At 35.1% G+C, this 15,249-nt stretch overlaps 1 protein-coding gene across 3 annotated transcripts in view; it reads left to right on the forward strand.

Annotated features, from left to right (window-relative positions):
• The window catches only part of LOC126773779 (uncharacterized), a 142,009-nt gene that overhangs the window by 32,683 nt on the left and 94,077 nt on the right, over positions 1-15,249 (forward strand). For all 3 annotated transcript variants that reach the window (XM_050494930.1, XM_050494929.1, XM_050494931.1), the window contains 4 exons: positions 8,918-9,095; positions 11,899-12,158; positions 13,015-13,052; positions 13,899-14,062. In XM_050494930.1, coding sequence (XP_050350887.1) covers positions 8,918-9,095; positions 11,899-12,158; positions 13,015-13,052; positions 13,899-14,062 — 640 coding nt within the window. The remainder of the gene's footprint in view (positions 1-8,917; positions 9,096-11,898; positions 12,159-13,014; positions 13,053-13,898; positions 14,063-15,249) is intronic.

Consider the following 15,249-nt stretch of genomic DNA (forward strand, 5'->3'; position numbering starts at 1 on the left):
TGAATTGTGCGTACGTTACGCTTTCACTGATATAGTTGGTAACTTCTGTGTTTGCAAAATCACAATCATTATTTACTTTATTCAAGTAGATTCTTAAAAGCATCGATTATTATTATTTTTGTCTTATATGATTCTAATATTTTTACGCAATAGTTTTCAATACATTTCCACCAAAAGAATACACAATATGGCATCCATTTTTATCGACAACTTATAATAACAGATTGCTTGATAACGAAGTATTTGAGCTCAGCTTAAGAGTTCAACTTTTTCTTTAGTTATTATTAGATATATCCAAAAAGACATATTATCATAATAGCTGTCTTATTTAAAATACAGCTAAGTTAGCCTAGTGAATATAACACGCTGATAAAGGAAAATATCGTGAGAAAACCTGCAAGTACCCGATATTAAAACAATTAATTTTTATATATAATTTCAGCGTTGTAAGAATTATAACATAGAGTGCGAGTTGGTTGGGTCTGTTTGCGGCATTTCTCGGTATAACATAAACATTAAAGTATGTATAAAATAGTCCCACAGTTAAAGCACATTTCGAGTAATATTATTCTTCTTGAAAAATCTTATTTTATTATTGTAAGCAGACTGGCAAATGGGCCACTCGATGGTAAGTGGTCAACACAACACACAAACATTGACGCTATAAGAAACATTTACCATTCCTCACATTGCCAATGCATCACCAACTTTACGAACTAAGATTTTATGACCTATGTGTCTGCAGTGGCTCTCTCACCCTTCAATTATACAACAATATTAAGTATTGCTGTTTAGCGGTAGAATATCTGATAAGTGGTTGTTACCTATCCATACGAAGCCCACACAAATTTGAAAAAAAATATATTAAAAACAACTAAAAATCTTATTTAATGACGAAATCCGGGACGGGAAGCTAAATTGATCTTTTAATATGACGAATCAAAAGCGCTTGTAAAAGCCTTGAAAAAAGTATAATTAGATTTTCATTTGAGACGAATTGACAACGCCTAAACATAAATCTGATACCCCTCAATCATTCCATTATAGTTTATCTTTTTCTGATTATGACAACAAAATTAATGAAGACATTGTTTTGATTTCCCTCGTAATCAATTATTTTCTGGATAAAACTTATGTTATATAAATACAGATTTATTTATAAATGTTTAGCGCTGATTAGTTAAACGACGCTGTCTCCTTCTTTCAAATGGCAAATCGATGATGTGAGAAAGAGATATCAACTAAATTTACTTAAAAATCCGTTAATCAACGTTTATATTATAAATTGAAAATACACATACACTGACACTAGTGAATTGAAAATTTAATAATATCAATTATTATTATATGAATAACAAAATAAAAGCCGAGATGGCCCAGTGGTAAGAACGCGTGAATCTTTACCGATGATCGCGGGTTCAAACCCGGGCAAGCATAATTGAATTTTCATGTGCTAATTTGTGATTATTCATCTGATGCTTTACGGTGAAGGAAAACATCGTGAGGAAACCTGCATGTGTCTAATTTCACTGAAATTCTACCACATGTGTATTCCACCAACCCGCATTGGAGCAGCGTGGTGAAATAAGCTCTTATTTATTATCTTATAAGGAGAGGAGGTCTTTAGCCCAGCAGTGGGACATTCACAGGCTGTTACGGAACAAAATAATTAATAACGCATACAGCGACTCCTTTAATTTGTTAGATAATCTATTTATTGATAATAGTTTTCTTTACTAATATTATAAATGCAACTGTAACTCTGTTTGCCTGTTACGCTTTCACAGCTAAATCAATGAATATATTTAGCAAGCTTGAACCCAAACGAAGGACCTAGGCTACTTTTTATATTTAACTCCGTCCCTCCCCTTAAATGCAGGCGAAACAACGGCGTTTATTGGGCTATATAACATCACGCTACGACGTTTACGTGTGAGCGGGTAAAACGCCTCAGGAGCTAACCTATAAATGTAGAATAATACTTATATAGTCACTACACCTATAACTATTTATGCCGAAAAATTCTCAATAGCAGCCCGAAGTCTGGAAAAATTCGTGCCTCGGAAAGCACGTAAAGCCGTTGGTCCTGCTTGAACTAATTCGGGTTATATCGGATTGCGAGACTGAGTGAATAAAGAGTGCACCTGTATTTTCGCACACACTTGTACACTTTATTATATCCTAACTAGCGTTGGCAAGTTTCCCTTAACATTGGCCGCCGTGGTCTAAATCGGTCAGGACGACATCATCATCATATTAACAAGATAATTTGGACGTGATGATTTTCCTAAATCATAAAAACCGATAAACGTTTCTTATATCGATGCTCGCGCACGCGCATCCTAAGAATCTCATTTGAACGGTTTTTTGGTCCGTTCTATTTCGAAACATAAACATTACGGGAGTCGGAAATATTATGTCGTCTCATTTCGATCACTAGTGTCATTATTTTACTTTATTTATTTGTTACTGGTGGTAGAGCTTTCTGCAAGCTCGTCTGGGTAGGTACCACCCACTCATCAGATATTCTACCGCAAAACAGCAGTACTTGGTATTGTTGTGTTCCGGTTTGAAGGGTGAGTGAGCCAGTGTAATTACAGGCACAAGGGGCATAACATCTTAGTTTCCAAGGTTGGTGGCGCATTGGTGATGTAAGCGATGGTTAACATTTCTTACAATGCCAATGTCTATGGGCGTTGGTGACCACTTAATATCACGTGGCATATGCTCGTCTGCCTTCCTATTCTATAAAAAAATAAAATAACGGCCTTACACTAATTTATTGAGAGCTGAGGATCGAGCTCAGCGGCGTGCCATTGGAGAGGCCTATATTCAGCAGTGGACGACGAAAGGCTGATGATCATGATGATGACACTAATTTATCTCTTTCTGTCATTATTGATTTGACATTCGCAAGAAGAAGACAGCATTAACTAACCACCCGACAAACAACGTTTATAAGTAAAGCCGTTACTATTCTATTAATAACACTGAATACAATAAATAAATATATATGTGTTTTTGTACATATTATATCGTACGTAGAATCTAATTTTTGTACTTGCATGGAGGACCTTTTGAAGCTTCGATTCCAGTATATAACATTATATATTTCATTTAATCATCAATTATATTATGTAAAAATGTGATGATATTACGTAAATTATTATTTATTAATTCATTTTAACATCAAATAAAACGTTAAATCTTTATATATTATTTTTTATAAATAATATTAAACGACAAGATTTTTTTTAGAAATTAACGTGTTAAAAAATTGTGCTTAAGGGTACATTATTTAAAACGAAACACTAGAGTTGCACGCATCTTTCAAATAAGAATAATATACATTTCAATAATAGTTTATTGCGTTATAAACGAGATTGATTTACGAATATTATGACAATTATTACCCATAATTCCAGATCGATTACAATATTTTAATGTGCGAATGTCTGTTTGTGTACTAATGTTTTGAAGTATTAGTTATTTATTATTCTGCGAAAATATTTGTAATCATGCATTTGATTTAAATGTTGAAGCGTACTGGGTTAAAACATAATTGAATCTAATACAGCAGCCACGAATTCTTTATGTAAACAATTTTGGTAATTATTTATATATCATTCAAGTTAAAGAATTTCTGAATTGAAATTTTAGAAGATGGATTAAATTTGAAGTTAAACGCAGATGAAGGAAACTCATCACTATAAAGTATTTTATTCATTAAGTAAATGGAATAAAAATTAACGTATTATGACTCTTAGAGTTATAATATTAGAACTGATAATTCAATACGAGCCGGTTAGCGTGGTTGGTAGATACTTGCTTTCACGCCGAAGGTTGTGCGTTCGATTCCCACCTAGGACAGACATTTGTGTGTATGAACATGTCGGTGTTTCCCGAGTCTAAACTCTTTGTGTGCGTGTCAAATTTCTCGTATCATCGTATTATCAGTAATGCACTATAATATCCACTGTTAACTTGGCTAGTCAAGTCAAACATCATCATATTTGAAGAGGTGGTTTAATGGATAATTTACGAGCGTTACGCTAGTATAGTATATTTGTTTACTCTCTATAGCTTCAGCCCGGTGATTGACAAACGTAATTTCTAATATGAGTTCGAAATTGAGAACGTTCGTCATTGTAATTCCACACGAATATCACCGTCTGCCCTAATGACATGGTAGCTTGCGTAATCATTTTCTTATTTATAGCAAGCATAATAGGCAAAGCTAAGAGATATGACAGATATATAATATTTATTAAAAATAAAGTGAATAGTATACACGGCTCAGTGTGAATGTGTAAGCTAATGTAGTCACTAATCATTTACGCGTATGAGACATATTTACTTGTACCTTTTGTGTCGTTAGGACTTTATTACCCTAATTTTGAGAATAAATCTAATCGTGTATTTTTACTTATCACGATGAATCCGACCCGAATATTATATAAACGTTATATTATATATATTTACGAAATTTATTTAGTAATGAATATGTCATCCCGTGATTCGATCCGAAATTTTACATTTACGAATTAATGAATACGCCAAATTTGAGGACAATTTTTTTTTCTATGACAAAATTCGTATAGTAAATGATATAAATTACGAAATAATACGACATTGTTGATGAATTTACCACCGGCTACTACGTGTAAGGACTATTTATTCGTCAGGGTGGATATCACTCACGCATCAAATTCCCTCCTAACGCTCGCCTATGATGGATCAATTATTAGGTATGCCTGTATTAAGACAAGCTATAAGCTATCTCTATTTCGAATTTCATCCAAATCCAATTTTACTGGTGGTAGGGGCTTTGTGCAAGCTCGTCTGGGTAGGTACCACCCACTCATCAGATATTCTACCGCAAAACAGCAGTACTTGATATTGTTGTGTTCCGGTTTAAAGGGTGAGTGAGCCAGTGTAATTACAGGCACAAGGGACATAAAATCTTAGTTCCCAAGGTTGGTGGCGCATTGGCTATGTAAGCAATGGTTGACATTTCTTACAATGCCAATTTCTAAGGGCGTTGGTGACCACTACCATCAGGTGGCCCATATGCTCGTCCGCCTTCCTATTCTATAATAAAAAATCCATTTATTACTTTTTGCGTGAAATAGTAACCAAGACCAACCTATACTAACAAACTTCGTTGCTAGTAGTTAACAATTTATTTAGTAAAAATGACCTCTCACCGTTTGGTATATTTGCGTCTACCTTCTTGAAGCGCATAAAAACAAATGAAGAGTATCATAGCTCTAAACCAAATGAATAACTCCAACAACTCTACAAGTACAGAATTTATGCGTGAAAGAATTCTAATTCGGTCGAAACGGTTTGGCCTTGTAAAGTGCTTGTTTATTTAATTCGGCTCTCTCTCTTGAAAATCAACTGTTTTTGAAGTTGAATTCAAAAAGAACGAATGAATGAAAATTGTAATATTGTAGTTAATAAAATATGAGATATATATTTTTATGTCCTTGGTTATTTTACTTACAATCATGTAAGGTTTTATTGATTTTTCATAATTATTTTGAGAATGGTAATATTTTTAACTAAATTAACACTGGTTGGAAATTAATGAGCGAAAAAAACTACGCGATACATATAAAAGAAACAAAACACGGAAAGATTGACTCGGTCGATGGATGCCAGGGTGATTGGAGGAATTCCAATAAAAGTTGTAATAGAATTGGAAATATTAATTAGTAATAAACTATATAACAAGATACGTGTTGACGATAATAAAATGTTAAAAGTAAATGTGAAGGATTGTTTTAGCGGGGTATTCTTACAATCACATATTACATAATATATTACATACATAACTAAAAGTAAAAATTAAAAAATTTAACTATTACACACTTGTAGGAAATCAGAAAAATCTTTAGTTTCTATAGTACGAGCTCTGCTTAGTTTGGGGTCAGATGGCCGTGTGTGAATAAAGTCCTAGGATATTATTATAATTGTTTACAAAATTTCAGTCAAAAATAAAAGTTATTTTCGAGAAACGAATTTCGAGATACGAAAATTTTTTCGTAGCTCTATACCGCCAGACAAAAATACTACCTATGTTTCGGTTGAAAGGATGAGTGAGCCAGTCTAACTACAGGCACAAGGGCTATAATATCGTAGTTCCCTAAGTGGAGCATTGGCGATGTGCACGAGGAAAAATCTTGACATTAATTATATATATTTTGGTACATAAGAATAATGTTATAACGTTTTCATTAATCTATCTAATGAGTTAATACACTGGAGTATATATCGCGTGTATTTCCATTTTACATGATATACATTATCTTATACTAGTTTTTACCGGAGACTTCACCTGTATGGGTGTGGTAAGTTCTCTGTACCCCTGAGAACGTGTATACTAAATTTTATGATGTTCGGTTAAGTATTTAAGTCGTAATAGCGTAACAAAGAAACTCACTTTCACATTTTTAATACTTGCTTATATATGTATTTGTTTATTATACATATTATATTATAGTTTTCGAATAAATACGCATTAAAATGTTTGTTTTATTTTAATGAAAATCCAATACAATAAATTAAAATTTATTATTATTTATTTATTAAAAAACATTAATTGAGGTAAGTATAAATATAATGTATAAAAGTATATAAGTAGAGAGGTTTTATGGGCAGTTGTTCTCTTCAAGATCGGATAAACCCGTGGGAATCAGTATTGATGACCAGCGCGCCCCTCTTATGCGCCATTACTCCGAGGAGCTCCCGGTCGTTGACCAAGGAGAGATTAGGGCGGCTCTAGAACAGCTTAAAAACAACAAAGCTCCGGGAGATGACGGAATCACAACAGAGTTGCCTAAGGCAGGCGGGACTCCGGTCCTGAAAGAGCTAGCAAGCCTCTTTAATTCCGTCATCCAACATGGCAAGACCCCGGAAACGTGGAGCGGGAGTGAGGTGGTACTGTTTTTCAAGAAAGGTGATAAAACCCTCTTGAAAAACTATAGACCAATCTCCCTCCTGAGTCACGTGTATAAGCTGTTCTCAAGAGTCGTCACGAACCGTCTCGCCAGGCGACTTGACGAGTTCCAGCCCCCAGAGCAAGCCGGCTTTCGATCAGGCTACAGCACCGTGGACCACATCCATACTGTTCGGCAGATTGTGCAGAAGACCGAAGAGTACAATCAGCCGCTGTGTATGGCATTTGTGGACTACAAGAAAGCCTTCGACTCCATCGAAACCTGGGCAGTGCTCGACTCATTGCAGAGATGTCATATCGATTGGAGATATATCGAGGTACTGAGATGTCTGTAAAACGCCGCTACAATGACTGTCCACATCCAGTACTGTAAGACAGACTGTAAGACGAAGGCGATCCAACTGCGCAGAGGGGTGAGACAGGGGGATGTAATATCCCCGAAACTGTTCACCAACGCGTTGGAAGACGTTTTCAAAACGCTGGATTGGACTAGGTATGGAGTCAATGTAAACGGCGAGTACATCTCACACCTTCGATTTGCCGACGATATCGTCATCATAGCAGAGTCGCTGGAACAACTCACCGAAATGCTGCGTAGCCTAGGCGAGTCTTCCCGGTGTGTCGGTCTCGGTATGAACTTGGACAAGACCAAGGTCATGTTCAATAGGCATGTCGTGCCGGGACCTATATACGTCGAGGGGAAACCTCTCGAAGTTGTTAGTGAATATACCTACCTAGGACAGATAATAAAAGTCGGTAGGAACAACTTCGAGAAGGAAGCCGATCGAAGAATTCGCTTAGGATGGGCAGCATTTGGCAACCTTCGTCAAGTCCTCAAGTCGTCTATACCGCAATGTTTGAAGACGAAAGTCTTCAACCAATGCGTCTTACCTGCCATGACATACGGTGCCGAAACGTGGACACTAACTGCGAGACTAGTCCACAAATTCAAAGTCGCTCAGCGTGCTATGGAGCGAGCTATGCTCGGAGTATCTTTGAAGGATAAGATCAGAAATAAGATTATCCGGAAAAGAACCGGAGTCACCGACATAGCTTGCAAAATTAGCAGGCTGAAGTGGCAGTGGGCTGGTCACGTATGTCGTAGGACCGATGGCCGTTGGAGCAGACGAGTCCTAGAGTGGAGACCGCGAATCGGCAAGCGCAGCGTAGGGCGCCCTCCAGCCAGGTGGACCGACGACCTTAAGAAGGTGGCGGGCACCAACTGGATGCGGAAGGCGGAGAACAGGGAGCTTTGGCGCACCTTGGGAGAGGCCTATGTTCAGCAGTGGACAACGATTGGCTGTTGATGATGAAAAGTATATATTACATATTAGTTTATCATTGTAAATTTATTTGATTATGGTTATATTACTATTTACTATTACGCTCGCTCCTCGGGGACGGAACAGAAATGTTCAACGCAGGTTAAAAATGTAAATGTGCGGCTAGTAATATATGTATGATATTAGTATATATGCCTTATTTCTTAATATATATGTTTAAATTGAGTTTAAAAAGTACTTGGTAAACGAGAAATCGTAAATTGCTTGACGGTATCCCATTTTTTTCGGATTACATATTTTATAATATGGCATCGATCCCCACTAGTTATTCCTCAAGTACCATTTTAGTTGTCATTCCTCAAGAACTTTCTATGAGTCCTTAAGATGAAGTGCTTCTTATCTAAAGTGCTCGAATAAAGTTTGATTAAGTTTGTCGTACTATTTTTAGCAATGATTTCTAATTTATAGTATAATAATTTTATCATATAGCTATTTTCGTCTTATTGTCATCCTAATTTTAATCTTCTGACATATCGTATATGTCGTGTTCATATTTGATATGTCGTGTTTATGGACGTAAACAACTTCATACCTATGGGTAGCATAAACTTACAATTTCTAGAAAAACATTTTTGAAAACAACATTATTTAATTTGTAGTTTCTTTGCAGAATGTGTAGCTGGAATTTGTTCCTGCGCCCACGCACCAAGACTACCAACGCCTAAAGTATCAGCAAAAATCCTATCGATACAAGGGGAGCTGTTTGTAAATGTCACGTGGACTTTACAAAAACCGAAGGAATCGCGACGGCTACCACCAAGATTGAAGAAAAGCTTTTATTTTGTCAGGTAAGAAACTTGCCAAATTTTAATTTAAGGTATAAAGCCATAATAAACAACACCGAAACATTTCTAACCCTTTGGATCTAAAAAGGAACATTTCTCAAGTTTAACTGAAAAATTCAAAATCCAAAATGTCCCAATCCAAAATCTCACCTTCGGCCAAAGGACTCTTTTTTATTAACAGTTGTAATGCTTGCATGTTTTTTATTTTAGCCTATTGGCTGTTATATAAAATTGTATTAATTTTTATTATTTAAATAATTTTATCTTCTTTTATCTTTTCTTGCACTGAATGTAACGTTTGTGTTGGCAGCATATGTACAAAGCGTAGACTGAAAAGCAGCCTAGCTGAGACTACGACCTTTTCACCAAATTATCAATAATCATATTGTAAACTCTTTTTTATGGTTTTGTACCTTAATTTTGTCTTTTTTTCTTTTTGGTGAATAAAGTTATTTATTATTATTATATAAAGTTATAACAACAAATAAATATTTAAGCTGTTATCATTATGATATTTATTGCAAATTATATTAGTCTTCATCGTATATTGGTTGCAATTATATTGGTCGTCGTTTATTCGTAATATTTGTGTATTAAAGTTCTCTTGAACTCGGAGGAGTTATTTTACGTGCGACAACACAGACGCACTTTCTTTTATTTTTTTCTCATAATTTGTAGGGATAGCAACTTAACACGATCGAAGAAATATCAGACCAGGCCAGGACTAATGGCCTTATGTAATATCCGAGCTACTTAGATTTTGTTTACGGAGAATCTTAACTTATTTACATACTTAATTAAATTTTTACATAAAAAAGAAAGCTTTTTTGGAATTTTTATTTATAATAGACCAACAAAATTATGTATATTTTTAAGTTATAAGTTACGCATAATTTACGCAAAGGTTACGCATAATTCCACTGACACTTGGACATAACGATGACTTTGTATTTAAAATAATTTTTTTTTAAATTAACTCATTGCTTAAAAATTAATATAAAAATAAGAAAAATATATATATCAAGCTGAAATTATTCGAACATTACATATTTTTACTTGGTGGTACCATACCATAACACCCACTCATCAGGTATTCTATCCTTAAACAGCAATATTTGGTATTGTTGTATTCCGGTTTTAAGGGTGATTAAGCCAGTAACTACAGGCACAAGTGACATAACATCTTAGTTTTCAAGGTTTGTGGCGCATTGGCGATGTACGAAACGGTTAATATTTCTTACATCACCATTGTCTGTGAGTGGTAATGACCACTTAGCATCGGAGACCCATTTGCCTATTTCATAAAAAAGTCATAAAGTACCACTTGTTTAGACGTTATGATCCCTTGTTATTTAAAGTCTCGGCATTCAGGATGAAGAGAGCGTTTGCATCATTAAATACGTCTGTGTAATAAATGTTGTGTGACGCAATATTACTACGACTACGTTGATTACACAATCGTGGAAATAATTCGTTGTTGCCGCATGCGCAATAATTGATTTGCTCGTTAGTGCCTTTGCTTCGTGTATGTTTAATGTAAACGATGCTTTACCTTAATAATACATACATCTTGGTGTATACGGAGCTTAGCAAAAATTTTTTAATGATAACAACGTACTGGGCGAAAACAAAGATCAAACTAACGGCTCATGTCCCTCATTACATGTACATATGTATGTATGGTCGATTATATAAAAGTAATATTTATAATAAATAAGGAATTTCAATCGTTACATTTTCAATTCACAAATCTGGAATTTCATCATAATATAAATTTCGCTCTCTCGGTTTATGTTTTAGAATTAAAGTAATAATAAAACTTCAGGGTGATGAGCAATACCTTCAAGTAATATTTTTTCATTCGCGTTGTTTATATTTATAATTTCAGCAATAACATAAATATATAAAAGAATTATTATTAAACTATTCTGATAAATAAATACATTTAAAATATATAATTAAATAAATGAACCAATATTATAAGTGGTTCCCGTTTTGGGTGACAGTCCAGTATTTGAGGTGCGTGTCTTAAAACCTTCAAAAAGGCGTTATCCGTGACATTGTAAGGCAAATTTTCTCTTCTAAGACACAAGATATAATAAGATATCGATATAAGAACAATATATGTGCAAGTTTGGACCACAAAGCAACACATTGCAAAGTCAAATAAATTATTAAATAATGTATGTAACCCAACATTAATAGTAATAATATCCTGATACTAAGCAGAGCTCGTACTATGGAAACCAGACAACTAATATACTACATATACTACTTTTCTTTTGTAAATAAATACTTACATAGAAAATTACATCTAGTCTCAGGACAAACAGACATGTTCATGCTCACTAATGTCTGTCCTGGGTAGGAACAGAATCCACCTTCGGCGTGAAAGGGAGGTATTTACCAACCACACCAACCGGCCCAATATTATAAATCATCTTTCCGAGGCACGGGAGTGAACACACTTCCAATTTCCAGACTCCGGGCTGCTACTGAGAATTTTCTGACAGAAAAACCCAATTACTTTTTATTGACTCCACCTGGAAATTGAACCCAGGACCTCCGGGTCTGCGGCCTTACATCAAGCCACTAGACCAACGAGTCAATTACCACCAAACAGTAACACTTTATATTGTTGCGTATGTTTTAATATTTCTTAAACGTATAGAATTCTATTCTTATGGTATTGGTGACCACTTACTATTCGCTTGCCTAATGTAGTAAATAAAAGAAGAAAAGAGAATATAAAAATAATAATTTACAGCAATATCGTCTATTATCCGATTAATCGCATTGTCCACAGTATTGGGAAACAAATGGTGTCAGATGTACATCCCGCCCCTTGGTTCGCCTACACGATATCGCGAAGAGTTGATGCAGTAGGATTCGTCGTCGAACCAGATGCGAGTCAATGGCAGCTGCTCCCAGTCACAGAACGCAGCGGCCAACGAAGCGATAAGCGGAGCGATCAAAACATCTTGCTTGACGTTAAGCTATTAGCTCGAGTTAGCTTGGTCGACGAACGAGGATGCATCGGCCCGCCAGGAAATACTACAGCTTATGGTTCGTTGCTATATTTTTTCACTTCCTAGTACTAACTACATTATATACAAAGCAGATACGTCAGAATCACATAATGTTTAACTCAGCCCTGAACGTTTAATAATAATAACAGAATATTGTTACCACCTTCGTATATTTAATATACCTTATTAAATAAATTATTCGTTTTGCTTACGGGTTATAGAATTTTTTTATAAGTTCGTAACTTTCAAAGTCACAAGTTTTCTGATGTAAAATTTTTTTATAGAATAGGTAGGTGGACGAACAAATGGGCCACCTGATGATAAGTGGTCACCCACGCGCATAGACATTGGCATGTAAGAAATGTTAACCATCTCTTACATCGACAATGCGCCACCAACCTTGGGAACTAAGATATTATGTCCCATGTGCCTGTAATTATACTGGCTCACTCACCCTTCAAAGCGGGATACAATAATACCAAGTACTGCTGTTTTGCGAAAGAACATCTTATGAGTGAAAGGTACCTACCCAGGCGAGCTTGCACTAGTAATTTATAGGAACGGTTTTAATGAACCGAAATTCGAAAACGTTTGGTAACTGAATAACAAAGGTTCGTTAAATTCAAGAACTCGTCATTGTAGATAAGTCACACAGAGTCATACAGATTCCGCTTCCTCTTCTGATGAATATGATTGATTGATTTCGTTGTTATCATCTAACACCAAATTTGCAAACTACTCTCCAAAATATTTATATATAATTCTAATTTTTATATGAACGTAGATATCAAACTATTTGTTGAAAAAAATTAATAATAATGTAAAGTGTATTGAAACATAGACACTTATGTATTGAATTTTATTTAAATAATACTTGGTATCGTTTTTTTTAGATCCGGCATATGTCAGAAGATCTCCTATTGGTGCATTTGTAAGTATTTGGCTTGTTCCTCAAGTTATAATAATAAGTACATAATTTGAGTTCGACTGTACAGCGTTATAGTTCCATCAAGTAATATATATATTAATAAGAAATTATACTACTTACAGCTTTGTCACACTAAATACCTCAAACTTATTAATATAATTCAAAGAAGTTAGTGTAGTAATTGCTTATATACATCTTTAACAATTATCAAACTCTTAAAGAGTTAATCTATTTGGAATAAAGTTAATTAATCTTTTAATTTATAAGTACAAACATTAAAAAGTAAAATAGAAATAATTTTCATGGAAGCTGAGCGTACTTATAATGTTTTCAGTATATTTTCTATAATAAAAATAAAATTATATATAAAATGTCGATAATCATGAGGATGAGAATCAAAAGTCTGTACGCCGCCAACTCTCTGATTTAAGATGATTTTTTGTGTCTGTAACACTGGCTCACTCACCCTTCCTACCATAACATAGCAATACATAGCTGTCTGTCATTAGAATAAACCCAAGTGAAGGCTTTAGTACATTTGTGATTCATCATTATAAAGTTGTATCTAGAGGAAGGGTTCTGTATAACCCTGCCAGGTCACTCATCACGGTACCGCTTCTGGTTGAAAATTTGAATAAGCCAGTGTAATTTCGGACGCAAGGGACATAACTTCTTAGTTCTCTAAACTGGTGGCGCACTAGTGATGTAAGGGATGGTTAATATTTCTTACAGTGCCAATGACTAGGGCAGCTGGTGTCCACTTACTATCACGCAGCACATTTGTCAGTCTAAAAAGTAATAAAAAGAGACGATACATTCATATTATCAATTTATGATGTTATATTCAAGGCGTTGTGGGCTGCATTTGGAGGAGCCTGCATGTTGGGGATAGTTGCAGTACTAGCCTGCAGTGCAAGAGCAGTTAAGAGAGTGTTAAATGCATTCCGTCCCACTTCTGCATCCACTGCACTGCAACCTTTAGGTCATCGACCACTTTGGTTCCCGCTCGGCACGTAAGTAGTTACATACCTATTTCCACACGTATATCATATTAGCGTATCTCAAATTGTCGCTAAATTGCGTTTATTTGTTAATAATAAGTACCTGCGTAACTGAGCTACGCTCGCTCTATTTTTTTATTTTGCGCTTGAGACGTTTTTTCTGGAATAACACCTATATAGTTTTCCAATATATATTGGAAAACAAAACCTTATCTAAATAGAAAATTGGAGCCCAATCATTAAAACAAAATATATATACATACTTACAAGATTCGCCTGTTATTACAAAAACAGATAACAGCAAAATACAGTTAACACGAACCATAATAACATAGAAACGTCTATAGCAATTACAATACTTTTATGTTTAACTTGAATGCAAATTTATTTATCGCGTATTGCATAATATCGCTTTGTGTATATATTTAGACCAGACCTGAATATCTCACAGGGCCGAATAGGTATGATATATTGCTAATTCTTACTTGTAAGGGGAAACCAACGATACATCAATTTCAAAATGAAATGATAATGGATGGGTAATAAAACCTTTGAAATTCTAATGTATATAAATAATAATACACGTTCACATATTACTCTTAATTTATTGATAGAGTAGCTGCAACAATGGTTAGAACGTGTGGATTTTAAGCGATGATCGCGGGATCATACCCAGGCAAGCACCACTGATCTTTCATATGCTGGATTTGTTTGTAATTCAACTCGTGCTCGGCTTTGAAGGTGAGAAAACCAGCATGTGTATAATTTCACTGAAATTTTGCCACATGACTATCCCCAATCCGCATTGGAGCCTCGTCTCGCCTTAGAAGATAAAATTTTACCATTCCACCCCGGGAATCGAACCTGAGGAGCTTATAATCTGAAACTGTACAAGCAAGCTACTGCACCAACTAGATGTTAGCAATTCTTTCGTTACTTGCAGACACGATTCTTGAGACCCGAAGACATTTTCACTTCACTCGATGAAATGAAAAGCTGTAACACTCGAAACACTCAATGGTACTTGATTCCTCAACCTTGGGCTAGCATTGATAGATCGATTAATGTTCTAACCATTCCAGCTCACTTATAACGTTCATATCAACTGTTTATGTTCATGACGTCACCCATGACTCTGCATGTGTGACGCATACTTTTACGTTTCTTCCTTTAATGTCTAAAGCTGTCAATTTGCTATA

This window comes from Nymphalis io, chromosome 15, assembly GCF_905147045.1.
Source record: "Nymphalis io chromosome 15, ilAglIoxx1.1, whole genome shotgun sequence".
NCBI lineage: Eukaryota > Metazoa > Arthropoda > Insecta > Lepidoptera > Nymphalidae > Nymphalis > Nymphalis io.